Genomic DNA, 25,979 nt, shown 5'->3' with positions numbered 1-25,979 from the left:
AAAAATAAATAAATATGTAGGACAGTGTCCTTGTATATAAAAAAATACATACTGAAGTACTGAGATGTAATGGGAGATCATGTCTGCAAGTTACGTTTAAACCCCTCAGAAATGTCAACAATTGGGGAATTTGGGCAAAAGGTATAAAGGAATTCTGTTAACTATTTCTGCTTTTACATAAATTTCAAATTATTTCACATCATATGCAGACATATATGTTGAAAATTAGATGAACCTTACAAAAAGCTGATACTCTGAGAAGCCATAGCTTTAAAAATAAATGTTTAGAAGGATTTTTAAAGGAAACATATTTTAAATTTACCAGTAACACTATTAATAGAATAGCGTACTTTTTTCCCCCTTAGAGTCTCAATCTTCTGTTTTAAATATGAGTAACAAAGAAAACCCAAGTATACCGACATTTGTCTCAGTTTATTCTCAGGCATGCGGGACTAACGATGCCCAAGACGGCAGGATGCTCCCACCAGCACACCCTGAGTCTGGGATGTGCACGAGATAGGCTTGTGAGGCGGGAGGAAAATCCTGGCCCATCAGCTCTCTCTCCATGCCCTTTCCCCCTTCAATCAAGACAGTATGTCAGAACTCAGGAGCGCGGTAGGTGAGGCAGTGACCTTAAGAGGGATAACCTTTTTTCTACTTTAAATTTATGAAAAGTGAGAAGTAAATGAGTTGCCAACCTTGAAACAATTTCGACAGTTTTCATATTTGATGACATAGTAATATGCAACATGTTTGAACAGCAAAGCGGTACCATTTTCACTGTGGCTTTGAATGTGCCCTAGGAATCAGAGGCTAGAAAGTTAAAAACATCATCTTAGGTCTCTGTACAGCTAGGATTCTGGTTATCAATTAAGCACTCGCAGAAATGAGACACAACCATCCTCCTGCTGCTTTGGCTGTTCTCTGCTGGCAAGTCAAGTCAGGGAGCTGCTGTGCCAGGATTCTGCTTCATGCCAGCTGCAGTGGGGGCCAGATTTTGTGTTCCCATGTCTAGGCAACTGTGGTGGCAGCTTCCTGATCCTACGATGACAGCCACAGCAGTGTGTTCTTCAACTCCATACATCCCAATTCCCCATGATGACAACTGGGGCAGTGGACATAGCTCTTCAAACAAGCTGGTCTTTGGAATTCTGGAAGCCTGGCCTAAAGACTATACCTCCAGCTCTTCCTAAGACTGGGTAAGCACTGAGTTTCTGTACTAAGTATTTTCCTGCTTAAAATACCTCTACTAGCTTGTTTCTTAAACTGAATCCTGTTATGCCATGCCTCTGGGTACTGAGCTCAAGTGTTAAACAATGAAAAAAATCATAGCAATCCATGACCATCAAGACAATGCCAGTAATTCCCTCTTTGTTGGGAAATGCTTTTTTAGTAACAGAGGAAAGAATCTGTATCATTTCAGAGCTATACGTGGAGAAGAATTAAAAATTCTTGGGAACTAAGATATTTGTGGAATACTTTACACAACAGTTTTACACACTTTATCTAATTTGACACTCAATTTGTGAGTTTTTAAGGTAGGTATTATAGTAACATTGCTGATATATGTAAAAGTTTTACTTGGGGTTTAGTAATAGGTAATGGGTTTAGAGATTACTACTGGAAAATATATCTTGGCTATGGACATATTACTTAGTATTCATTAACAATGACTTTGTTGGTTTGTTTTTAAGATTTATTTCAGTGAGAGGGAGAGAGAATGCACATATGTGCATATGGGGGCGAAGGGAGAGAGAGAGAAGCAGACTCCCTGCTGAGTGGGGCAGCACTGGATCTCACAACCCTGAGATCATGACCCCAGCAGAAATCAAAAGAGTTGGACACTTAGCCACTGAGCCATCCAAGTGCCCCCACTGACTATGACTTTTTAACAAGTAGGTTTTTAAACAGTATTTTTATGCTTGATGCATGAATACTGTGGTTACTACATTAGGCATGAAGCTTCAAATACTGTATAGGGGAAAAAAACGATTTGAATGAATAATAAACCCTTTGAATGGAAAAAAAAAAACAAAACCTTATTTTGAATTCAAAATTTGTTTGAATAACAAGTTAGCACCAGGGCCCATTTAGAGAGGGTCAGCAGGAACAAAGAGTTATTAGCTCAATAACCTTAGAGCTCAGTTCCCAAAGACTGAAGCTTGTAGTCTAAGTAATCAGGAATTCTAGTGAAAGGCCTAATATTAGAGACTAATATTTTTTCTCAGCTCCTTTACTAATAATGAGTCTTACAAGATTCTGAATGCTTAGACAATGCTGAAAAGAAACATCAAGAAGTCAGCTCTTAACTCTTTTCAGCAAAATGTGACTGTAAAACATTCTCTAGTTCTCCTTAAGTTCCCAGCAGTATTTTCAAGGTCAGACCAGGAGGCAGATGATGAAACTGAAGCTGGAAACCATCACTGCACATCTTCCTACCCAGTCAACTAACCTCCAACCTGGAAGGAGCTGCAATGACTCTCAAACATTTTAAATCCTCTCCATGATAAAGATGAAATGTCTTAAAGTTCCACATTTTCAACCCGCCCAACTGCCACAAAAAAACAAAACAAAAAAACTAAAAGAAAATATTTTTAAAAAATAAAAGGATTTGTTTTTTAAAGTATAAAAAATCTTCTTTTTCTTAGGTCTACTTGTGAATTTCGTAGTTTTGCTATAAAGTATATCTGTTTGGGGCACCTGGGTGGCTCAGTGGGTTAAGCCTCTACACCTTCAGCTCAGTCATCGTCTCAGGGTCCTGGGATCAAGCCCTGCATTGGGCTCTCTGCTCAGCAGGGAGCCTGCTTCCCCCTCTTTCTGCCTGCCTCTCTGCCTACTTGTGATCTCTGCCAAATAAATAAATAAAATCTTAAAAAAAAAATAAAGTATATCTGTTTGGACCAATTTAATCTGGCAAAAAATATGGAATGTGAAATAAGCATGATAGAAGTATCATTTGGGAACGTTCTGAAAAGCAGTTTAGAAATCTGTACCAAGATCTTAAGAAAATGTTTCTGTCCTGACCCAAAAATCTCAGAATAACTGGAAGAAATGATGAGAGGTTTGAGCCACAGGGTAAGTACAAACATTATTCATTACACTATTAATTGTAATAGTAAAAGTCAAAGGTTTACATATAAACTATGATATATACATTCATTTTATGAAATACCACACAGCCTATTATAAAGACTATTTAGTATGATGGGAAAATGGATGTAACTAACATACAATATACATGTGTGTGACTAGAAGAGAATGTGTCAAAATACTAACATTAATTTTTAAAGGCTAGGATTGTTTTTCTTTAATTTTGATATGTCTTAAATTTTGTAGAATATTGGTTTTTATCTAATTAAACAGTTTGGAGTTTTTGTTTTTGGTTTTTTTTTTAAGATTTTATAAATAAGGGCGCATGGGTGGCTCTGTGGGTTAAAGCCTCTGCTTTTGGCTTGGGTCATGATCTCGGGGTCCTGGGATCGAGCCCCGCATGGGGCTCTCTGCTCAGCAGGGAGCCTGCTTTCCTCTCGCTTTCTGCCTGCCTCTCTGCCTACTTGTGATCTCTGTGTCTGTCATATAAATAAATAAAATCTTAAAAAAAAAAAAGATTTTATAAATAATATGCATACCCAATGTGGGGCTCAAATTTAACTCCAAGGTCAAGAGTTACCTGCTTCACTGACTAAGCCAGATAGGCACCCCTTATTTTTAACACTAACTAGACGTTTGATGATACTGTAGAATTACTAACAATTATCATGTGGTAATTATTAATATTATAGTGTGACAATAACATTTCACTATATTCCAAAAAAATGGATGAAAGGATAAAATAATTTAGATGTCACAAAATAATCCTAGCTTGGTGGTAGGAGAGGGGAAAGCAGAGGTGATGGGGGCACAGAAAACTACACTGGCCATGTGCCTGACATTGGTTAAAGCTGGGCAACATTAAGTAAACAGGGGTTCATTATGCTGGTTTCCCTACTTTTATAGATATCTGAAGTTTATCAAAATTAAAAAGTAAGAAAATTAAGAATTTGAAGGGAAGTGAAACACTAATAAACACTATTTTGAAATTTTATATAATTAAATCCATTAATCTATCACTGAATAAAGACTAGAAATATCTCACATTAAGAGGCTGTCAGCTGATCAGAACTTTCCTTCATATACTTCTGAGCTGTGACTTAAGAAAACAAAACAAAACAGAAAACAAGGTAAATATTATCTTCATTACACCATCAAATGTAAAATGTGCCAATATTTTAGATTCCTCTAATACTGCCAATTATGACTGTGAGATGCTTATGTTGAAATGTGAAAATACATACATCTCAGAATTGATGAAACACAGTGAACAGGCCAGATTCAGCCACTGGACTTCTGGTTTCTGGTCTGGGATCAGAGGATCTGAGTATCTACCTATCTGTGTAGCCTTTACTTTACTATGTAACCTTTAAAAATAAAGTTTTATCCTTAAAAGAAGAAAAAGGGAAGACAACTTGTGCATGGTAATTACTGGGAAGGATGACATTTTTATTTTCTAATTTGAGAGCACTTAAGCAGTTGGATTTTGGGAGCTGATGATTCAAATTTACGGTTTGCCCCCATGTCCCTCTGCCAATAGGCCTGCAATAACCCCTCAAGTGACCATCAGAACAATGAACCACCACCTCTATCTGAGATGGGAGTGTGTTCCCTGACTGCAATGCTCTTTTTCCTGCTAAGTGACAGAAGAACTTTGCAGGGTTGGTCAGATAACCAAGAAGCATATCCAGAGGATCACCAGGCATTGTTCTTGCTTTGGTCCATTTTCTTTTGATGACTGAAATTCAAATGGGTTTCCTTCACCTTATTTCATATAAACTTAATTGGTATCAAGGCAAAGGTTTTCCCTAAAACTACTTATCATTTCAGTTCATTCATCATAAATTAAAAAGAAAATACACTCAGATGTTCACAGGGTTCAGGGTATAACCAATCTTTTGAAAGGCGAGAATCCAAATAAAATAGTTTAAACCAAAGCTCTACACGTATAAACTGTAGACACAACAGACAAAGCACACATTAAATATGCAATTTTAATATTGTACCAACTACTTTACTTTTCAAAGTAGGCTTCTCTTCTCTTCCGGAGCTCTTCTGAAGTCAGATGTGTATCTGAGGTGTGTGGAGTATCTTGAGATATGCTTCTGGAACTACCTGAAAACAAAAGAAAACAGAATAAAAAACCAATTTTTTTAAAAAGATTAAAAACTAAGAATTTTTAAAAAAGATTCTATTTATTTATTTGAGAAAGAGAGAGAGAGAATGAGAGAGAAAGAGAGCATGAGAAAGGGGAGGGTGAGAGGGAAAAGCAGACTCCCTGCTGAGCAGGGGGCTGATGTGGGACTCGATCCCAGGACTCCAGGATCACGACCTGAGCAGAAAGCAGTCAGTTAAACAAATGAGCCACCCAGGCACCCCTTTATTTACCAATTTAAGCAACCCTATGTTTATACTTATTTGAGCAAGTTTTTGAAAAGTTTTCCTCTTAAAAATATTGTGCTACTATTCTATAAATATAAGAAAGGCTCTGAAACTTTCAAGGACAAATCTGAATAAGGCAGTTCAAATATAATCCATGTCCACACCCATCTGTGACATAGCGGATGTGAGGATGTAAGTCCAACAGCCAACCTGGAAGGAAGAGTCATTAACATCACATGTGTGCGCCCTCTTTAACTTACCAGAAACGAATGGGCCCTTGCAACTAGAAACAACTTGAAGTGGTTGACTGGAAACCCATTCTATGTATTCCTTTGACCTAAAATACTCGCACGCTATGTATACCAAGTCAAGGAAGTGTGTGTCCCTGTTCTCACTTAATAACTGCACCAAGCAGAGATCCTGCTAAGATGGTGAAATAAAGCAGGAAGAAAAATGGAGGTCCCCAAAATATCTAAAATTATAAAAGCTGCTGTCTGTTCATTGTTGGGCTAATCGAGCAGGGCTCTACTAATCAAAAATGGGATTGCACACATATGAAGCACTCCAAGATGTGCCAGGAGGCAGGAGAATTCAGGATAGAAAGGATAATCTTCATAGTAACATAACTTCAATTTTGTTTAGATATTTAAGAAATTCTATTGAGTAATCTCATTAAGCAGAAGGCAAATTCACATTAATTGGATGAAAACAAAATAGCCAAAAAAACCCACGCACACCTTTCAGGAAGCTTCTCTGAACTATATCCCAGACAATTCCCTCTGCCTGGATTCCCTGGGGGATACATCTTCATTCTCCTTATGTCACTGTCAAGGTGGACCCATCCAAGTGGGCTTAAGTTGTTAAGTTGCACAGCCCCTAAATTAGACTTTTTAAATATTTCTGCCCAGGCCTTCCTTTGTATCCAACAGCATACATTTACAGAATAGCTGGTCTAGGAAGGGCCTCCCTGCTTTTTGCCCAAAGAGATTAAGCTCCATTTATTGTTGTGCTAGTTGTGCTAAATAAGCTTCATTTATTGTTGTGCTATTGTTGTGCTTCCATTTGTTATAACCAAATGGAAAAACCAGCATAAAAACATAACTAGGTTGTAAAAAGTTATTTATATTATAAGAAAGCTAAAAGAAAGCTAGCTGACTGTATGCACATAGTTACTGCTCTTGCAGTAATTTTCAAAGAACTTTTACCAACAGTACGTTTACTACCAGGGGAACAAAGAATGATCTGAATCAGCCCTTTAATAACAAATGAAGTACACATCCAAACATCGCGACCTTGCATACTGAGCTGAATAGCCCTGCGGAGATCTGCTTCTTCATCTTCCATGTCAATTTCTTGGCGACTTAGTGCCAAAGCCCTCTGCAAATCTTCCTCATCTTCGTCTAATGTGGCCGACCCGTCATTTGCTTCTAAGACTCGTTCCAGATCTGTTTTCTGGACTCTGAAGAACAAAAACAGAGAGTAACTGCAGATCAGTCTTCTGTTTTGGATGAACAATAGAGACACTTATAAATGAAAAATTTTTTTAAATAATTTTTTTAAGATTTTATTTTAAGTAATCTCTACATACAACATGGGGCTCGCACTTAACTTTGGTTTTTTTAAGTAATCTCTACATCCAATGTGGGGTTTGAATTCACAACGCCGAGATGGAGAGTTACATGATCCACTGACTGAGCCAGCCAGTTGCCCCCAAAGAGTCTATGTAAGTCAAGAATTACACGTTTTCTGGCAGAGCATCTCATAATATAAAGATCATGCTGGGGCACCTGGGTAGCTCAGTGTGTTAGGCCTCTGCCTTCGGCCTGGGTCATAGTCTCAGGGTCCTGGGATAGAGCCCTGCATCGGGTTCTCTGCTTGGCAGGGGGCCTGCTTCCCTTTCTCTCTCTCTCTGCCTGCCTTTCTGCCTGCTTGTGATCTCTCTCTCTCTGTCAAATAAATAAATAATTTTTTTTTTTTTAAAATAAAAAGATCATGCTGTGATTTGGATCTAAGCTAACTAAGTAATTCAAAGAATCGATTCAAGTTTGAACCAAAAAACTTCACTAAAAATATAATAAGTCTAAAAAGAAAAAAAATCACCAACAATAAAAGGACCACACACCCAAAGTAAGCATGAAAATGTAATTCTTGGGGCCCCTGGCTGACTTAGTCATTAGAGCATGCAGCTTTTGATCTCGGCCTTGTGAGTACAAGCCTCATACTGGATATAGAGATTACTTAAAAAAACAAAATCTTCAAAGAAAAAGAAAGAAAGTGTAATTCTTGTGATGAAATACTATCGTATACTCCATACCGCAGGCCTACTTTTACCTCTGTTCTTTCAATTGTGCTAATTCTTCTCCGATGAGTTTTGGTCTCTGCATCTGTTGGACCCTGATCATCTGTAGAAGTTGGTCAGCTTCACAATCTGGCAGATCACCCTTAACAACAAATATAGAATAACCTAAAAAAAAGGCAAAAATACACTAAAACAGCTAGTAAGAGATTAAAAATAGGTTTAAAATGACAGCAGATGGAAAAGCAGCACAGTAGAGTGGAAAGAATACAAGCTGACGGTGGTAAAGACCTGGGTTCAAATAATGGTTCTTACACTTACTGGCAGGGTGATCTAGGACAAACTACTGAAAGTTTCTAAGCCCCACTTTCTTCATCTGTAAGATGGGATAGCCATCTCATAGAGCGACTGAGGAATAAATGAAATAATATCTGCAAAGGGCCCTACCAAGAGAACGTGTGACCAAGGAGACTACTCACTAAATGCTAACAAAGAGGCAGGTAAAGGAGTGGGTAAGAGCAAGGAATTTGGAATCAGATGGCCAGGGTTTTGGTCCTAGCTCTTCCAATTCCAAGACTGAGCATGGTCTTTGGTGAATCAGTGTAATCCGCTACATCTCAGTTTTTGCCACTGTTAAACTGATGATACTAGTACCTTCCTCAGAGGGCTGTTGTAAGGATACAGCCAGATAATGTGTGTAATAATGTGAAATACGGGTAAAATGAATCATCTGTAGAAACAGCTGACCCCCTCCAACCTTACGCACACGTATGCACGCAGACACTCACAGGCGCACACACATACAACCCCCTCCTTGCTGAAAACAGGAGCTGGGAAACCAAGGCTCAAAACCCAGTCAAGGTGTTGCTGATGTGGTTCCTATTTTGATGTAGAAATTCACTTAAGAATGACAAAAGGAGTTCAAGTTGAGAGAAAACAGCGAGTCAGACTCTAAAAGTCTTCTGTGGAAAAGGGGGATCACATAAATGCAAAAGAACAGGAGGGAGAGTTTACTCGGTGTAAGGTGTTTTATTTTAGCTTTTTAATTAATTAATTAGTTAATTAATTTTTTAGGGTCAGGTATTTTAAAGGAGCTAGAGTTTTCAGCAAAGGACAGTGGCCCCAGAGGGGCAAGGAGAAGCAGGAAGATTACCCACCCCGACCCTTAACCATGGGGGTCTGTGGGGTCTGGAAGGAAAAAAAGCCACACTTAGTGGGGCTGCTAAGGAAGCAGCATCCTCAGGTGAGGGCAAAGTATCCGTGAGAATTCTGCCTGGACGGTGTCATCCAAATCGCAGATTAAGGTTCACCAAAATGATTTCACTGCCCTAAAGTTCTTTTTATACTTAAACCTAATAGAGCTAGTTTTATTTAGCTACTTCGAAAAATAGCACTATAAAAATTTAGGTCTTTATTTACCTTCCTGTTGTAATTGAGCCAAGAAAAGTGCAAGGTATGTGTCTGATATTAATTCTGGACCCGTCAAGAGAGAATTCAAGTTGAACCACTGGAAAAAAAAATGTAAATATTTAAGTTAATGTACATCATAAGTAATAAGGAAGTTCCATGTGTTAAGGATATAACACGTCTAAACATAGTAAGACTATCTAAATACTGAAAACACTGTTAAATCAAGATTTATTAAAAGTAGTAATGTGATTTTTAAGAACTGAGATAAGCACTGCAGATTTATCAATATTAAAATGCCTTTAAAATGTTTAAAAATAGAATTTTGCTTTAAGTCATAAATTCTAAATCTCCCACTCCCAAACTAAGTCAGTACTTTAAAGTATCTTTATTGATAGGTATAACTGAATCTTTTTTCAAAGTATTGGCCCAACAAAATCCTTATCACGTTATACTGAAGAAATATAAACTACGCAAAATTTTCCCACTGCTGATAATTTTGGTCAAAAGATTTCAGGGGTGCCTGGCTCAGTCAGTTAAGTGTCTGACTCTTCGTCTCAGCTCAGGTAATGATCTCAGGGCTATGAGATGGACCCCCATGTTCAGCTCCAGGTTCAATGCAGACTCTACTCAAGGATTCTCTCTCCCCCCACCCCTCTTCCTGCTTCTGCACGTGCTCTCCCTCTTTCTCAAATAAATAAAATTTAAAAAGATTTCAGTTATGAGAAAACTAGACATTCCAGGAAGAGAATTCATAATCGCCAATTATCTTACAAACATCACTAAGACCCTAACACATGTAATTAAGATCATTTAGTCACTACTTCACAGGACTCCTAATTTAACCCACAAGATCCAGAACTTTCAAAAATGACTCAGCATCATGACCTATTACGTTTTCTTGATTTTGACAGATACAATGCTTTTCCAGTCATTTATTTCGCCAAAGACAACATGCCAATGGCCAACAGACACATGAAAAGATGCTCAACATCACTCATCATCACAGAAATGCGTATCAAAACTACCATGAGATAATCAGCTGTCAGAACGGCTAAAATCAAACACACAAGAAACAACAAGTGTTGGCAAGAATGAGGTGAAAGAGGAACCCTTGTGCTCTGCTGGGGGGAATGCAAGCTGGTGCAGCCACTGTGGAAAACAGTATCAAGGTTCCTCAAAAAATTAAAAATAGAACTACCCTACAATCCAGTAATTCCACTACTGGATATTTACCCAAAGAATACCAAACACTTTGAAAAGATATATGCACCTCTATGTTTACTGCAGCATTATTTACAAGAGCCAAATTATGGAAGCAGCCCAAGTGTCCACCGACACATGAATGGCTGAAGACAGAAGATACAAACACACACACACACACACACACACACACACGGGATATTACTCAGCCATAAAAAAGAATGGCTTACTCAGCCATAAGAAAGAAATCTTGGGGCACCTGGGGGGCTCAGATGGGTAAGCCTCTGACTGTTGATTTTGGCTCAGGTCATGATCTGGGGGTCAAGAGATCAAGCCCTAAGTCTAGCTCTGTGCTTAGATCAGAATCTGCTTAAGACTCTCTCTCCCTCTCCCTCTGGCTCTCCCCCACAACTCATGCTCTCTCTCTCTCTAAATAAATAAATCTGAAAAAAACAAAAACAAAACAAAACAAAACAAAACAAAAAAAACCTCTTGCCACTTGCCACAACATGGATGGATCTAGAGAGTATAATAATAAGTGAAATCAGAAAAAAAAGGCGGGGGGGTGGTGCCTGGGTGGCTCAGTGGGTTAAAGCCTCTGCCTTCAGCTCAGGTCATGATCTCAGGGTCCTGGGATCGAGCCCCACACAGGCTCTCTGCTCAGCGCAGAGCCTGTTTCCCCCCCTCTCTCTGCCTGCCTCTCTGCCTACTTGTGATCTCTGTCAAAAAAAAAAAAAAAAAGTGAAATCAGTCAGTGAAAGACAAATAATATATGATTTCACTCATATGTGGAATTTTAAGAAATAGAATAAAGGAACAAAGAAAAGAGACAAATCAAAAACAGACTTTTTAAAAAAAGATTTTATTTATTTAATTGACAGAGAGAGATCACAAGAAGGCAGAGCAGCAGGCAGAAAGAGAGAGGAGGAAGCAGACTTCCAGCTGAGCCGAGAGCCCAATGTGGGGCTTGATCCCGGGACCCTGAGACCATGACCTGGGCTGAAGGCAGAGGCTTTAACCCACCAAGCCACCCAGGCACCCCAAAAACAGACTCTTAACTACAAAGAACAAACTGAAGGGATGGGTGAAACGGGTGAAGGTGATGAATACACTGACCGTGAGCAGCACGGGGTAACACAGAGTCGCTGATTCACTATACTGCACACTGAGACTAATGTAACGCTGCATGTTAACTACACCTGAATAAAAAACACACACAGGAAAATAAAAGAAACTTTTCCAGTCATCTTCTTCGTAATACAAGAACCTCATACAAAAGACTATGTAATGAGAACTATAACTATAAACAAAACTAGAAATTAGAGCCAAAGATAAATCAAAATGATAGTATTTCTTGTATTTGTCAAAGATAAAGTAATTTAAAATGTGAAAACTCAGTTTTATTTATTAATTTTTTTGAAAGTTTTATTTATTTGAGAAAGAAAGAGAGAGAGTAAGTGAGGGTGTGTGGGGAGGGGCAGAGGGTGAGAGAATGCTCAAGCATGCTCCTTGCTCAGCGGGCTGGATTTCACGAATCATGAGATCAGATTTGAACCAAAATCAAGACTTGGACAGTTAACTAACTGACACCCAGGCACCCTAAACATTCAATTTTAAAGAACTAAAATTTGGGGGATGGCTGTGTGGCTCAGTCAGTTAAGTGTCTGCCTTCAGCTCAGGTCATGATCCCAGGGTCTTGGGACTGAGCCCCACATTGGGTTCCCTGCTCAGTGGGGAGCCTGCTTCTCCCCCTGCATATGTGCTCTCTTGCACTCTTTCTCTGACAAATAGATAAATAAAATCTTTAAAAATTAAGAACTAAAATTTTTACGGCCTATCAAAATAATGATGTTAAGTTTATATGCAAATCAATATAAAGGAACTTCTGGGACCTAAGTTTTCAGATCTTAAAGACATCTAGTGATTACCTTATACAGAAAAAGTAAGGAATACTTAATTGCATTTTAAAAAAAATACAAATAAAAGCCAAAGGTTAAATAATCTTGGCAGTGTCCTCCATTGTCTTTCCCTAGAGTTGATTCCCATTCAGTTCACCCCTAATGCGCCACACTGCCTTCCCTGCTCTTTGTAACTTAAGAGGGATCTTTAGGGATAACCATGTCACATGAAGCTGCCTCTAGGTAGCTGACTTACAAGGTAAGAGTACAGTTCCTGCTTTTGAATGATCTCATTGATTTAATTCAATGCACTCGTTCTTGATTTCATTTTCCTTTTGTTCTGTTATTTTTTTAAAAGATTTTATTATTTATTTGACAGACAAAGAGAGAGAGATATCACAAGTAGGCAGAGCAGCAGGCAGAGAGAGAGAAGGAAGCAGGCTCCCCACCAAGCAGAGAGCCCGATGCGGGGTTTGATTCCAGGACCCTAAGACCATGACCTGAGCCGAAGGCAGAGGTTTAACCCCCTGAGCCACCCAGGTGCCCCTGCCCTGTATCACTTTTTTTTTTTTTTTAAGTTTTATGGGGATGTAACTGACATGCAAGAAATCACACACATTAAAAATGTCCAATTTGAAGTCGAACATATCTATACACCTAAGAAACCATCACCACAACTGAGTTTCTGGTGCCCCATATAATCCTAATCTCTCACTGCTCCTTGCCTTCCTCATCCCCAGGCAACCACTGGTCAATCTGTTTTCTGTCTCTATAGGTTGCCTTGAATCTTCTAGACCTTTATGTAATAGAACCATCCACTACGTAGTATTTTGTGTCTGGCTTCTTTCATTTAGCTTAATTATTTTTAGATCCATCCCTGTTATTGAACATACCAATAGCTCATTTCTTTTTATATTTGATCATTTACAATAACCCTCTTTTGAAAATTCTAAATTCTAAAAAAAAGGACTTTAAATAATTGTTTCAAAAGTGGTATCATGTATATAAAGATCTTTGATTATTGTTTACAAAAATGATATCTTAAGTACATTTCTTGATTTTAAGTACATTTCTTGATATTCTTTTTTGAAACTGCCCCCGACCCAAAACCAGAAATGACTTCATGTAGATATATGTATTACATGGCATTTTGGCATGTGAATAATCCTGATATGCTAAAGCTAACATAACTGAAAAAATTTTACTCACGCTGGACATTGTTTTAGGCTTCACAACACTATTATACACTAAACACAAATCTATAAAAGTCTCCATTAACTGGATTAACATCTTTATCACATAAAAACCCACTAAAAATAACCACATCTGTATTAAATAGAAACTTTTTCTTATGATATAGTTAAATTGTGCAGTTGACCCTGGCTAGGGGTGCTGACCCCTTCCACAGTTGAAAATCCACATGTAACTTTTGACTCCTCAAAAAACTCAACTACTAATAGCCTACTGGTGACTAGATGCCTTACTGCTAACATGAACAATTAACACATATTTTGTATAATGTATTATGTATGTACCTTTTTTTTTAAGTAGACTCCATGCACAACATGGGCCTTGAACTCGCAACTCTGAAACTAAGAGTTGCATGCTCTACAATCAACCAAGTGCCCCTTATATACTTATTTCTACAATAAAGCTAGAGAAAAGAAAATGTTACTATGAAAACCATACAGAGAATACATTTACAGTATTGTACTGTAAAAAAAAAAATCCATGTGTAAGTGGACCCATGTAGTTCAAACTCATGCTGTTCAAGGGCCAACTCTGCATGGTTGTTATAAATAAATCCATAAGGGAAACTGATACTGTCTTTTTTTTTTTTTTTTTTAAGATTGTATTTATTTATTTAACAGAGAGAGAGACACAGCGCGAGAGGGAACACAAGCAGGGTGAGTGGGAGAGGGAGAAGCAGGCTTCTCACAGAACAGGGAGCCTGCTGCGGGGCTCGATCCCAGAACCCTGGGATCATGACCTGAGCTGAAGGCAGACACTTAATGACTGAGCCACCCAGGTGCCCCAAGGAAATTGATACTGTCTTTTAAAATAGGAAATCTCGGGGCGCCTGAGTGGCTCAGTTCTTAAGCGTCTGCCTTCAGCTCAAGTCATGATCCCAGGGTCCTGGGATTGAGCCCCGCATCAGGTTCTCTGTTCAGCAGGAAGCCTGCTTCTCCCTCTTCCACTCCCCCTGCTTATATTCCCTTTCTCACTGTCTCTTTCTGTCAAATAAATAAAATCTCAATTAAAAAAAAAAAGAAATAGCAAATCTATCAAGATTGAAACCGTACCATATACACACATTACTGGTAAGTTTCTTCACCTTTAAGGTACCAATCCTTTACATTATAGTTGCAAATGGAGTGCAAAATGAGAAAATGAGAAAAAAGAGAGGGAAGGGGAGAAACATTACCTGTTTCCCTAATTTTCTAACTGTAAACCAGTGTTCTTTGTAATTGCATATAAATGATCTTTCATTTCTAGAAAAAGAAAAAGATACATACACAAGTTGAAATAGTAGAGTTCATATTCATTTACTTTATCTACTGGCAAGTATTATAAAAAACATTAGGATTATGCTCACAGTTAAGGATCACTGGTTTTTAAGAAATTACAAAACAGTATAAATCTCTCTGCAGATTAGTGGTACCAGGCACAACATTGGCCTTGCACAGCATTTAAAGATCAGCTCCGACACTGAGGTGTGGGGAAGGCTCAGTGGGCAGATGTTCACGACATCCCCCAAAAATGTAATGGGAAACCAAGGGAATTAAACAGGGATCATCAAAACAAAAGCATTCAGAATAAACATTTCTTCTTTAAGAAATTTTAACTTTAAAAATCAAATTTAGGAAAAGCAAAATAAAATCTTACATGGGATCGATCCTGAGCCTCTGATACTCCGGACTGTTGAAGAGAATTAGTTCTAAACCCCAAACTTTCAGCGCATTGCTTATAACCTGTTAAAAAAAAAATAGCAACTTTCCATAAGCTAAACCATCAATTATTTAAGTAGTATAGGCATGTTAGGGTATAAACAACTGTATTTTATATATAATTTTCCCCAGAAGGTTATGGTTTTTTAAAAGGTGTGTGTGTGTAGCTGCATCACTAAATCCATAGAAGAACAAACACAGCATTAAAGGAGTGCTATTTACACTAGGTTTCTGGAACATCCAGAGAAGCACATAATTCCTAGATAGAAGTGCCTCAAAAATCCAGATGTACATTCTATCCAGTGGGTACTATTCTTAAAACTAGTCCAATATACACATGCCATAATTTGGCTGCTACGGGTCCTGCTTTAGAAAAGTTATATCAACTCACTATCTAGAGGTTTCAGTAGTGATAAAAATTCTGTCTATTAAAAAGAGTTTTTTCTAGGAATTTCAACGGAAGCTTTCAGAATTTAAGCTTCTGTTATCGGTTTGTAATTTGTAGGGGGAAAAAACCCACAAAAACATACCTGATTACTTCAAACTGAGAAAACAAAAAGCTTTCTGAGAATTCACCCTCTGCCCTCCAAGGCAGCCAACGGAGCCGGAAGTGAAGCAGATACCTGCCCGACACACAGTGAATGCAGTGCAGTGGGCACACGTGAGCAGGCACCAAGAACAGCACTGCACACACAGGCAACGGCAGGTGCTGGGCCTGCCCCGGCCTCCTCCAGTTCTGCAGCAGCCGCGGAGGGCTGCAGACCACCATGGAGCCCTGGGCGGACAGGCTGCTGCATAAGGAGTCTGGCAGGACAGCACAAGGGAGTGCGACAGAGATATGTGTATAAACAGACTCTTCATGAGAGCTTCTGGAAGAACTCTGGACACACCTCTCAACCTCTCAGGGGTCAGAAACAGAATGAAAGACCCAAAGAGAAGATAAAAGATCTCACCAGTACATGTACAATCACCCACAGAATTCAAGGGGAGACCTTAGTTGCAAAAAAGAAAACCAGCAGAAGCCATAGACCATAATAAAGGAATCCAATCCTGGTAGGTGGATTTAAATGGAAGGCAGTGAGGTGTTGCGTTTTCTCAAATTTACACAAGTAGGAAGCATGAAATACTGCAACTTATTGGAATTATGGTTATCAGCATCCAGATGTAAATTAAATAGTCTCCTTTCAAAAAGCCCTACTCTAAAAACGAATGTTCTGGGGTGCTTGGGTAGCTTAGTCAGTTAAGCGTCTGACTGTTGATTTCAATTCAGGTCTTGATCTCAGGGTTGTGAGTTCAAGCCTCACACTTGGATCCAGGTTGGGGATGGAGCCTACTTAAAAAAATAAAAAATAATAAAATAAAATAAAATAAAATGAAGTGTCTACAATCCTAATTTTCATGTTTATCTCTATAAAAATCTAGAGTATAATCTTACACTTTTTTCCAGTTTTTTTTCTTGTGCTCTATAGCTCATTTTTACTTTTTATTTATTTATTTTTTTAAAAATATTTTATTTATTTATTTGACAGATAGAGATCACAAGAATGGGGGGGGGTGTGCAGAATGCTGAGCAGAGAGCCCAACACCGGGCTTGATCCCAGGACCCTGAGATCATGACCTGAGCTGAATGAAGGCAGAGGCTTAACCCACTGAGCCACCCAGGTGCCCCTCATTTTTATTTTTTTAATAATCATACGCTCTTAGAAACCGTCTACTGGAGGAATTTCTGAAGGTCATATCATTACACTGACCATGAAAGGCTGTGAAAAGATATTCACATCAACCCTATTCTTAGCTTGAACAGTGCCTGGGACATAAACAACCCTTAGAGCACGCTTTGACTACTTACTTGAATAGAGAAAAAACCGCTGTCATCCATATTTCCAGAAGGCTGCTGTTTAATTTGGATAGGTAGTTGAGGCGGAGGTTGAGGGTGGGGAGAGAAGGATAAAAACTGTCATTAGTGTGCATATTTAAAATAACATCTTGTGCATTCCCATGTACACAGTCAAGAGCACAATTATAATTAACAAGTCAGAGCCCCATAGGAAGAATGGCGCATCCTTTTCTAAACAGTACCCACATTAAAAAACAAAAACTAAAAAACAAAAACGTGATTTAGTGGGTTTAAAATCAGTACCTGTAAAAATGTGCGATAGTCTTCACTAGTAACACCTCCTTCTGCCATTCTCATCCTCTCTTCCTCATCCAGCTGGTGTGCAATTGACGATAATTCCACAGGGCTAAAATATTCTCCTTGCAATAGATTATTCAAGCAATGCTGAGCACAAAGTGAGCCTTCTTGCTAATATTTCCAAAAGAAAAAATTCAAATGTGACTGGTTTAACAGATTTGTACAGTAGCTTCCTCTAAAGAGGAATTTAATCATTAACTTAATGCAGCCAAACAGAACCGTTTGGCTTTAGATAAGTATGATTAACATAAATGCAGGAGTTTTCACTTGCTAACACTTACTTCATTATTTTACCACTAATAAAACTGTAATTATTTAGCTATATGAACAAAAACTTGAGAATGATTTTTTTTAAAATTTATTTGATACAGATCATAAGCAGACAGAGAGGCAGACAGACAGAGAGAGAGGGGAGAGCAGGCTCCCTGCTGAGCAGAGAGCCCTATGTGGGGGGGGATCGATCCCAGGAGATCATGACCTGAGCAGAACGCAGAGGCTTAACCCACTGAGCCACCCAGGTGCCCCTTAAGAATGATTTATATTAAACAAATATCACTCTCTATCAGATATGTCAAATTTCATACTTTACTAGAAACTACTCTATAAAAAACATTAGCACCTCTCATTTTCAGTACCTAAAATACATACATCTTCGGAGGCTCCAACGCAAATTAAAAATGCTGAAAGGGAATTTTAATCACTAGAACATTTGTATTCTTTTATCAAGACATTCTACCCAATCTAAATGCTTATTCAAGGAGGGGTACCTGGGTGGTTCAGTCATTAAGCGTCTGCCTTTGGCTCAGGTCATGATTCAGCATCTGACTCCCTGTTTAGCTGGAAGCTCCCACTCTCCCACTCCCCCTGCTTATATTCCCTCTCTCGCTGTGTCTCTGTCAAATAAATAAATAAAATCTTAAAAAAAAATGCATAGGGGCGCCTGGGTGGCTCAGTGGGTTAAGCCTCTGCCTTCGGCTCAGGTCATGATCCCAGGGTGCTGGGATCAAGCCCCGCATCAGGCTCTCTGCTCAGTGGGGAGCCTGCTTCCTCCTCTCTCTCTGCCTGCCTCTCTGCCTCCTTGTGATCTCTCTCTGTCCAATAACAAATAAAAAATCTTATAAATAAATAAATAAATAAATAAAATAAAGAATGCATATTCAAGGAATTTGAAATCAGTGAACAAAAGAATTTCAAGAACTGATATAGGTAAGAAAGATCCCATTTGATGTTAATGAAGACTGAAGCTAAGAGAGCCAAGGTTCTCTTTGGGGAACTCTGCACAAAATGTGTATATAGTACAGTACAATGGGCAAAACTTCCAAAAACCACCCCTGGAGCTCATTTCCAGACAAGCCAGCAAGGAGAGCTGCATCCACGAAAACACAGGATCTTCAAGATCACCACCTTCCTATGGTGCGGAGTGGAGTGAGTACAACTTCCCGCGGGCCCAGGGTCTTCAGGTGCTGGGTGGCTGGCTCTCACACCACTGGCTCCCCAAAAACTAAATCCAAGCTGCCTGGCACTGAGCGGTCTGCCTATCACCCTGCTCCCCACAACAAGGCCACTCTCCCATGCTTGCCTTGTAAGAAGGGAGACAGCCTGGTGGGTGAGATCCCTTCCTGTGAACACAGATCCCTCTGCGGGATGATGGAAGAAGATGACATTTTCTTTTCCTGCTAACCTTGCTCTCTTTTTCCCCAGTAAAGTCTTCCCCAGCCTGTCTTACCTTGTGCAATTTGTTCTTTTTCCCCAGTAAAGTCTTCCCCAGCCTGTCTTACCTTGTGCAATTTGTTCTGAGCTACGTTACTCAAGAGATGGTGACCCCAGAGAGCAACATCTTGCAAGATACATATTTTTCCTAAGGAATTTTCTAGGAACAAGATTCAGTTTCTGAAAATGATACAGGGTATATGTATACAACGGAACAGGATGGAAGCATTGAGACCATCTGAGTGTGAGTTAGGGGACTGAGATAAATTCATCTTCAAATTCTAGTACAGAATAGGTACTTCACCTGAAGGTGAAGACAAAATCTTTCCCTCAAGTCACAGCTACATAGTGAGAGAGAACTTATCTTGACCTTGTTTCCCTCCTACTGTATTCCTATTGCCAAAAACCAACTCCTTCTGAAAAATAAAATGTGAATTGAAGAGATACACAGACCTCCTACTAATAATATTCTACTGTACTGAAAGATGGGCAAGACAAAGAAGTATTCACAAGATAGCCAAATGGCTAAAAAACACAAAAAGATGTTCCACTTCGTTAACCATCAGGGAATGACATAGTAAAACCACAACGTTACTACTATAGACTCTCCAAAATGCCTAAAATGTTGGAGATTAGAAACATTAAAACTACTGTATACCGCTGATGAACATTAAATTGCACACCCACTCGGGAAAACTATTTGGAGTATCTACTAAAGCTTAACATCTACCAACACTATGATCTAGCAATTCCACAACTACGTGCATAATGCCAACATTAGAAATGTAAACATACTTTATCAAAAGACATCTATAAAAGAGCCACTATTCCTAACGTTCTCAATCCAAACCACCCAGATGCCATCAGAGTAGAAGAGGCTAATTGTGTTATATTCAAAAGGGAATACTGTATGAAAATGACAATGACAATGAATTAGCTACAGCCACCTGCAACAGTATGGATCAATTAATGTTAAAGAAGACAGATTCAAGGGGCACCTGGGTAGCTCAGTTGGTTAAGCATCTGACTTTTTTTTTTTAAAGACTTTATTTATTTATTTGACAGAGATCACAAGTAGGCAGAGAGGCAGGCAGAGAGAGAGAGGAGGAAACAGGCTCTCCGCGGAGCAGAGAGCCCAAAATGGGGCTCGATCCCAGGACCCTGAGACCATAACCTGAGCTGAAGGCAGAGGCTTAACCCACTGAGCCACCCAGGCGCCCCAGCATCCGACTTTTAACTTCAGCTCAGGTCATGTGTCCCTAACCTGGTTTTGTTACACTTAAAAAAATTCAAGTAACAACAAAAAGACCTCTGCTAAGATACAGCTATTTTCACATATCAAGAGCTCCCTACTACGGTTACCAGACACTGGATTTGCTGGGAACAGTTCTAATGCAAATTTTCTGTCCAGCTGACAGGCTACATGCCTCAGCTTGGTACTCTCAAACTACAGTCATCACATTGAATACATACATTGAAATTGTGAATCCAACTATTAGTTTAAAAATTCTCTCTATAAAAAAACTAAAGAGGGGCGCCTGGGTGGCTCAGTGGGTTAAAGCCTCTGCCTTCAGCTCAGGTCATGATCCCAGGGTCCTGGGATCGAGCCCCACGTTGGGATCTCTGCTCTGCAGAGAGCCTGCTTCCCTTCCTCGCTCTCTGCCTGCCTCTCTGCCTACTTGTGATCTCTCTCTGTCAAATAAATAAATAAAATCTTAAAAAAAAAAAAAAAAACTAAAGAAAGTCTCTATAAAAAAGCCTTGAAATAAAAAAAAGTAAGCATTTAATATCAAACCTTGTCTAAGTAAAACTACTGCTGTAGGAAACATCAAGTTCTGTACTTCTAATATGATTTAATGGAAGAAATGAACTGTTCTGTCCAAATTTAAAATCATTTTTTAAAGTCACAAGATGAATCAAATTCTGTATGAACCAAAAAAAAAATTGCACAATGGCCCCACCTAAGATTACCCATCCCTGCGCCCAACTCATCCCCACCCACCTCTTGCTCATGGAACTTCAACCAAAGTTAGATAGAAGTTTATCTGTGCCATAGTCAAAATTCAGTAGTACTGAAATTCCATGATTTCAGGCCCAGACTTATTGTGCTGGGATTAGAGAATGAACAAACTAAGATATTTTATTTTATTTTTAAGATTTTATTTATTTAGTTGATGGGGCGCCTGGGTGGCTCAGTGGGTTAAGCCTCTGCCTTCAGCTCAGGTCATGATCTCAGGGTCCTGGGATCGAGCCCCGCATCGGGCTCTCTGCTCAGCAGGGAGCCTGCTTCCTCCCTCAATTTCTGCCTGTCTCTCTGCCTACTTGTGATCTCTGTCTGCCAAGTAAATAAATAAAATCTCAAAAAAAAAAAAGATTTTATTTATTTATTTGAGAGAAGAGAAAGCACAGGGAGAGGAAGAGGGAAAAGAAGACTCCCCACTGAACAGGGAGACCAATGCAGGGCTCAATCCCAGGATCCTGAGATCATGACCTGAGTTGAAGGCAGATGCTTACTTAACCCGCTGAGCCCCCTAGATGTCCCTATCAAGGTGTTTTATAAAACCATAAATAGTGAGATGCCTGGGTGGCTCAGTGGGTTAAAGCCTCTGCCTTTGGCTCAGGTCATGATCCCAGGGTCCTAGGATTGAGCCCCACATTGGGCTTTCTGCTCAGCAGGAAGCCTGCTTCCCCCTCTCTCTCTGTTTGCCTCTCTGCCTACTTGTGATCTCTGTCTGTCAAATAAATAAATAAAATCTTAAAAAAAAAAATCCAAAACCATAAATAGTAACTGGAACCACATCACTCCCTTACTGTCCCCAAAGTCTTCAGGACCAACCTGCCACCTGTTCAAATTCCCAGAGATACTACTGTTTATAACAGATTACAATAGAAACCAGGCATAAGAGTGTGTGCTCAGAAATGGCCTAATCTAAAGAGTCACGCCATCAAGCTAACAGATCTTCATCCCATCTCAGGGATGATAAGGTTTCACTCCCTATTATGAGGTTCAGCAAACACATGCATCTGAGTAACAACAACAGCCAGTATGTCTATACTGCTGGTTAGGAAGCCTTCCAAGTGCTTATAGCCAAGGTGGACACTTTACTATCCTCGCACCACAGAGGAGGAAACTGGAGCAGAGAGATATAACAAATAACTTGCCCAAGATCGTATGGGTAGTAAATGGCAGAGTTGGGATTCAAACTCAGGCAGAAGTTTCATGTCTATGATTATTACTTCCTCAAATCACTCATTTGGAATTTGGTTATTCCCAAACCTAAACTATCCTAAATACAATTATGAACCAACAATCACCGAAGGGCAAAATGAATATCATAGTCAAAGCTCAGCATCTTTTAAGTATTTTCAAATACAATCCCCAAAAGTTTGATTATCATTCTCAGTTTTCATTACATTAAAAGTACCAATTGAGATGGCACAGTGACTGTACCAAGAGCAGGCAGCAACAGAAGTAGTAACAAAAATGACAGCAGACACCAGAACCAAAACACCCAGCAGTTAGTGGCCATTTAGTATTAGGATCTAAGCTAGGGGTTGGCAAACTCTAGCCTATAGATAAATACAACCTGCTCCAGTAGCTAAGAATGGTTTTTACGACTTTATATTTAAAAAAATTTTAAAGGTGTTTTTATTTATTTTAGAGAGAGGGAGAGTACATCTAAGGAGGGAGGAGGATAGGGGGAGAAGGAGAAAGAATCTGAAGCCGACTCTGTGCTCAGTACGGAGCCCCACGCAGGCCTGGACCACATAACCCCTGAGATCATAACCTGAACTAAGACCAAGAGCCAGCTACACAACTGACCGATCTTAGATAGTTGGGTAAGATACCCATACACACATCAAACAAGGATATGTGAAATACCATAGATGGCCTAGAAAGCCTAACATATCTTAAAAAAAAATTATTTGCTTTAGATAAATAGCACCACACACATCTTAGAAGCTCAAGAAATTCTCAATTAGGTCAAATATTTATTGAGCAATTACTATGTGCCAGGCATGGTCTTAGGCACCGGTGACAGATCACCAAGCAACTGTTAAGCTTAGATTCTATCTTTAAAAAGGACACTCAAAATGGTAACTCTGAAAATGGGGAAACCAATATCCCACAGAAGGCAGCTGCAAGGCCTGTTGTAGGCAGGTATCTCTACATACATAGCTTCATTAGAGTCAAAGCTGGTTCTCTGAGTCTAGCAAAGGTTAAGTGTGTGTGGCATAGGGGAAGGGAGTGTGCTAGAAAATGGCATATTAAGCTAAAACATTCCCAGAATGGGCTGAGTACAAGATTAACAATGGGCCCTATGGTTACAAATGCTTCCCATTCTTGAAATATGCCCCCCAAACCTTACCAGCCTCATCTATTAAGTACATTTAAGTTGATGACCAAGGTAAATTGTACATTTTAAGTATCTTTAAGCCTACACAGATGCTTATTGTGACTTTTTTTTTAAATTTTATTTATTTATTTGTCAAAGAGGGATTACACAAGCAGGAGGAGTGGCAGGCAGAATGAGAAGCAGGATGCCGACTGAACAAGGAGCCTGATGCAGGACTGGATCCCAGGACCCGAGGATCATGACTCCAGCCAAAGGCAGAGGCTCAAGACTGAGCCATCCAGGCATCCCTGGATAGTGAGTTCTTTCAGGAAAGGACATCTTTATGAGGCTGGCACCCAGCTGCTTCTGATCTGGTGGTTCAGTTGTTACCTTCACTGAAATCTATCCACATAGCGCCCCATACCCACCAATCAATATTTGTAAAAACATATTATATGAATCTCAAGAGGTGGTGTGGAAATGTTTAAAGTCTTCCATTTGAAACATCTGGTCCTACACTAAACTTCTGAAAATTAATAATAAAAATATGTATATGTAGGGTTCTCATCACCCAATCTCCTTATGCAACTAAATTTCTCTTGTGCAAGATTCATAAATCATGTCAATTGAGTCAAAAGATTAGGGATAACTATACCACTGAGCCCTTACCCACACATAAAAACTGGTCTACTCCAGTGTTAAAATGTGCTAAAATGTTTTCTACAAAGAAAAGCATTCTACTTAACCACTCGTTTAGATTTATTCTGTGCCCCTTTCATCTTTGATGGCTCTGAATTGTGTGACTTTTTAAATGGATAAATGAAAGTGTACAAGTATTTAACAAAACAAAACTCCTTTGCTCTTACTACATAATAACCTCACTAGCAACCCTTTCCAAACATGAAACTATTATGAAACAACATATCATGTGCCAAAGTTGTCCTGAGGAAGGTTTCACTCACACCCAAATAGCTTGTTTACTGTGTGTGAGAAAAGACGAGTTCCTCCACATGCCACAAACAGCATCTTCAAGTGCATGGTCATCCAAGAGTAAAACACAAACACTAGGCGGACCAAAACACAATTATTCCCGTCCACTCCTAAAACCTAGTAAGAGAGCTGGCCTCCTGCTCTCTTTCCATCCGGAAAGATGCAACTACCAAAAGAAACGAAACCTAAACATCCCGTAACAAAAACTCTTGTGACGACTTCCCTATTTAGGGGCGCGGAGGATTTCCTACCTCACTTCCCTAAGTGTCAGCCCCTACAGGGTACAAGCCAAGGACCCCGCCCTCGGGAGGCTCCTGGACCCAGTGCAGGCGAACAAGAACACAACCCCAGAGATCTAAGAGTATGGGAGGTTCCAACATAGAATTGAGGAGCCCAGAGAAGGAAAAGTTAATTCCGCCAGGAGCAGGACTGGAGGAGTGGGGTGGAGCTGGCAAGGGTCGAGGGACTTGTCGAAGAGGTGAACAGCTAGAAACCTAGGAGAGTGAAGGAGAAGGGACTGGAGAACGAATCCCACGGAAAGTGGAGGGGAAGAGCAGAAGCTAACCCATTCGGTGCCAGCCCCCTCCCGTGCCCCATGGCGCCCCCGGCCCTGCTTCATTCCCTCCCAGCTCCCTGGCGCTCCCGGCCCGGGACTCCACCTGCAGCCGCCTCTGGGGCACAGGGTGCGGTGGGGGCGTCGGTGAAGCTCCCCGCCCTATGAAGCTCCTCCGCCCGGCGAGACTGGGACGGGGGCGACGGGGGCCCCCGCCGGCGCTCCGAAAGGAGGAGGTACCGCGCCCCACCGCAGCCACCGCACCGCAGACAGCTCCCCACCGAACGCGGACACTCACTTTCTCGTGGAAGATGGACTCCATGTTTATTTGTCTGGAGCCAACGGCCCCCGCGCCGAACCACCCCCCTCCAGCCCCGCCCCTCAGCCCCACCCCTCCTCCCACCCCGCCCCGCCCCGCCTCGAGCCGCCCCCGCCCACGTGCCTCGCACAGACCAATCATCCCCGAGGATATGAATCACGTGGAAAGAAGAGCAAGTGAACGCCGGGGCGGTAAATGCAAGCGCACGTGACCTTTGTAGCGCGTCCTCCCATATCCCTCTATCGGGCCGGCTGGGGGTGTTGCAGCGCCACCTATGGTCTGGAGGAATTTCTCTGCTTCTCACCCATTGCTATGGATTTTTAGATTATTAAGGGGTCTGGGTGAGGAACACTTGGGTTCTATGTTCTTTTATGTTTTCCACTTTGTACTTTCTGCTTGTATCTGCGTTAAATTATTTAATATCTTTCTCCTCCTCCCCCACTGAAAGCCTGATTAAGCAAAAGACATATTGCATTCCCCAACACTAGCGCTTGTGTAAAAATACAATATTTATAGAGAGCTTATTGTAAGGTAGGCATTCTTTTTGAACTACTTTGCATATATTAACGAATTTAATACAACCACCTTTGACATAGGTGTTGTTATGATCCCTTTTTACACGAGGGCACCAGGAAGGTTAAGAAAAGAAGGG

General features: G+C 40.1%; 1 protein-coding gene across 10 annotated transcripts in view; it reads right to left on the bottom strand.

Annotated features, from left to right (window-relative positions):
- The window catches only part of ATXN3 (ataxin 3), a 36,695-nt gene extending 11,290 nt beyond the window's left edge, over nucleotides 1-25,405 (bottom strand). The window contains exons 1-10 of one of the 10 annotated variants that reach the window (XM_032344642.1): nucleotides 25,307-25,405; nucleotides 17,365-17,529; nucleotides 17,074-17,118; nucleotides 15,163-15,248; nucleotides 14,702-14,768; nucleotides 9,188-9,275; nucleotides 7,804-7,936; nucleotides 6,765-6,931; nucleotides 5,109-5,205; nucleotides 4,136-4,189 (exon numbers count right to left, since the gene is read on the bottom strand). In XM_032344642.1, coding sequence (XP_032200533.1) covers nucleotides 4,156-4,189; nucleotides 5,109-5,205; nucleotides 6,765-6,931; nucleotides 7,804-7,936; nucleotides 9,188-9,275; nucleotides 14,702-14,768; nucleotides 15,163-15,248; nucleotides 17,074-17,118; nucleotides 17,365-17,529; nucleotides 25,307-25,330 — 906 coding nt within the window. In that variant the 5' untranslated portion in view covers nucleotides 25,331-25,405 and the 3' untranslated portion in view covers nucleotides 4,136-4,155. Of the gene's footprint in view, nucleotides 1-4,135; nucleotides 4,190-5,108; nucleotides 5,206-6,764; nucleotides 6,932-7,803; nucleotides 7,937-9,187; nucleotides 9,276-14,701; nucleotides 14,769-15,162; nucleotides 15,249-17,073; nucleotides 17,119-17,364; nucleotides 17,530-24,429; nucleotides 25,069-25,306 lie in introns of those variants that run through there. The other 9 variants (XM_032344640.1, XM_032344637.1, XM_032344636.1 and 6 more) reach the window with 9 other exon arrangements.
- Nucleotides 25,406-25,979: the final 574 nt, after the last annotated feature.

Source organism: Mustela erminea, chromosome 5 (assembly GCF_009829155.1).
Source record: "Mustela erminea isolate mMusErm1 chromosome 5, mMusErm1.Pri, whole genome shotgun sequence".
NCBI lineage: Eukaryota > Metazoa > Chordata > Mammalia > Carnivora > Mustelidae > Mustela > Mustela erminea.
The sequence above is the reverse complement of the archived record's forward strand: the minus strand, read 5'-3'. Positions and strand labels throughout refer to the sequence as shown.